Source organism: Aphidius gifuensis, linkage group LG2, assembly GCF_014905175.1.
Source record: "Aphidius gifuensis isolate YNYX2018 linkage group LG2, ASM1490517v1, whole genome shotgun sequence".
Lineage (NCBI taxonomy): Eukaryota > Metazoa > Arthropoda > Insecta > Hymenoptera > Braconidae > Aphidius > Aphidius gifuensis.
This window is the reverse complement of record NC_057789.1, coordinates 9,514,476-9,516,123: the sequence shown is the minus strand read 5'-3', so window position 1 is coordinate 9,516,123 and position 1,648 is coordinate 9,514,476. Positions and strand designations below refer to the sequence as shown.

General features: G+C 28.7%; 1 protein-coding gene across 1 annotated transcript; it reads right to left on the bottom strand.

Moving 5' to 3' along the window:
* Positions 1-420: 420 nt before the first annotated feature.
* LOC122850339 (3-hydroxyisobutyryl-CoA hydrolase, mitochondrial-like) lies at positions 421-1,399 on the bottom strand. The gene is made up of 2 exons (XM_044149495.1): positions 996-1,399; positions 421-763 (listed from the first exon to the last, which is right to left on the bottom strand). Exons 1-2 carry the CDS (start codon positions 1,397-1,399, stop codon positions 421-423), a joined length of 747 nt encoding a protein of 248 aa, XP_044005430.1.
* Between the last annotated feature and the right edge of the window lie 249 nt (positions 1,400-1,648).

Here is a 1,648-nt window from a genome sequence, read left to right as displayed (position 1 = left end):
CAGAGATTCAGAGATTCTGGTTGACTGTCAATATTATTAACAACTTTCATAAATTTATTAAATAACATTCTGATTCTTTCCATCCTTTAATAGCAAATTGTAAATCAAATGAAAAGCCAGTATTCAAATCATAATTTAACAGTACATTAATTAATTTTGAAATCAAGAACTGGACATTGATAATCATGATATAGTTTGATTGATTCATCTTTGCAATTAATTGAACAAAATACGATGCTCGTGCATTTTGATTATTTTTTTTTATTGAAGTCTGTCAACAGTCGAGCTGTATAAAAAAATGGAATGAAAAAAAAAAGAACACTAACAATGTATTCAACGAAGTTTTTTTATTACTTTTCAATAAAAAATTAACGTTTGAGATATAATTACATAATTACATTTAAAATTAGCTTTAAAATTTCAATTATTTATCCGAAGATTGTCGAAATTAATCATTGGTTGGTTCTCAGATGAACGTATAAATTTACTTTCTACATATTTATCTGAGACTTGGTCAAGTGTTGGTGGATTCCAGTTTGGTTTGTAATCTTTATCAATTATCTGAGCACGTACACTTTCTTCAAAATCTGATTTTTTAATTATTATATTTTGAGCTACAATAAATTCCATTTTTAAACTGTCAACTAAACCAAGTTCTTTTCCTTTTTCAAAAGCTTTTTTTGTTACTTTGAGAGATGTTGGAGATATTTTATCTAGTATTTTCAAGACACCTTTAGACCATTCACTATAATCGTTCTTTAGTCTTTAAAAAAACGAAACAATTATCATTATTTGTTTGTTCATTCAACCCTGGTGAAAATGATTTCTCTGATTTTCTTCGATTTTCAGAAATCGGAGTAACTCGAAAAGAATCGGAGAAAATGCGGACGAAAATCGGAAAAAATCAGAACAAGTCAGAGATAATCGGAAAAAAATCAAAGAAAATGAGACAAATCATTTTCACCAGGGAATCTTTATTGTAAAATTTAAATTACCTTTGAATAATATCTTCAACACTATCACCAGAAAAACATTCATCCAACTGTTTTGTATACTTAGACAAACATGATTCTGCATGAGGATCTTGTTCATCGTATTCATCAAGAATTTTTTTGACATCTCCATCACCAGGTGCAAGTAAAGCTTTAGTAACTTCTGGCAGTTTCGATGATGACACGTAATGCGTTGCAATACCAGTAAGTTTGACATCAACACCTTTCAAACTACGACCAGTAAGACTTAAATATAATCCAAGCTGACCTTTTAATTTTTTTTGAAACAAATTACTTGCACCAAAACCTGGAGCAAGTCCAATTAATACTTCTGGTACTCCACATTGAGTTGTCTCAGTTGCTACACTATATTTTCCATGAAAAAATATTCCCATTGAAACTCCCATCGCGGGTCCATTTATCAGTGATACGATGGGCTGTTTATATGTTCCAATCAGATAATACAATCTGTTTGAAAAATAAATAAAAAAAAAACAATTGAATTTATAATTTTTTGGTATAATTTAAAATTATTACGTACGAATACATGTCATGTATAAATTGATGGACATCTTCCAAAGTGTCAGATGTACGTAATAATTTTACAATTATATCAAAAATTCCAGAGATGAAATTATTTTCTTTATTTTTTCCAA

Excerpts from the sequence above, each read along its gene's own strand:
- LOC122850339 (XM_044149495.1), bottom strand. The coding sequence starts at position 1,399 with ATGGGAGTTTCAATGGGAATATTTTTTCATGGAAAATATAGTGTAGCA. Across the intron at positions 764-995 it reads GTTGAAGATATTATTCAAAG|ACTAAAGAACGATTATAGTG; the intron begins GTAATTTAAATT and ends GTTTTTTTAAAG.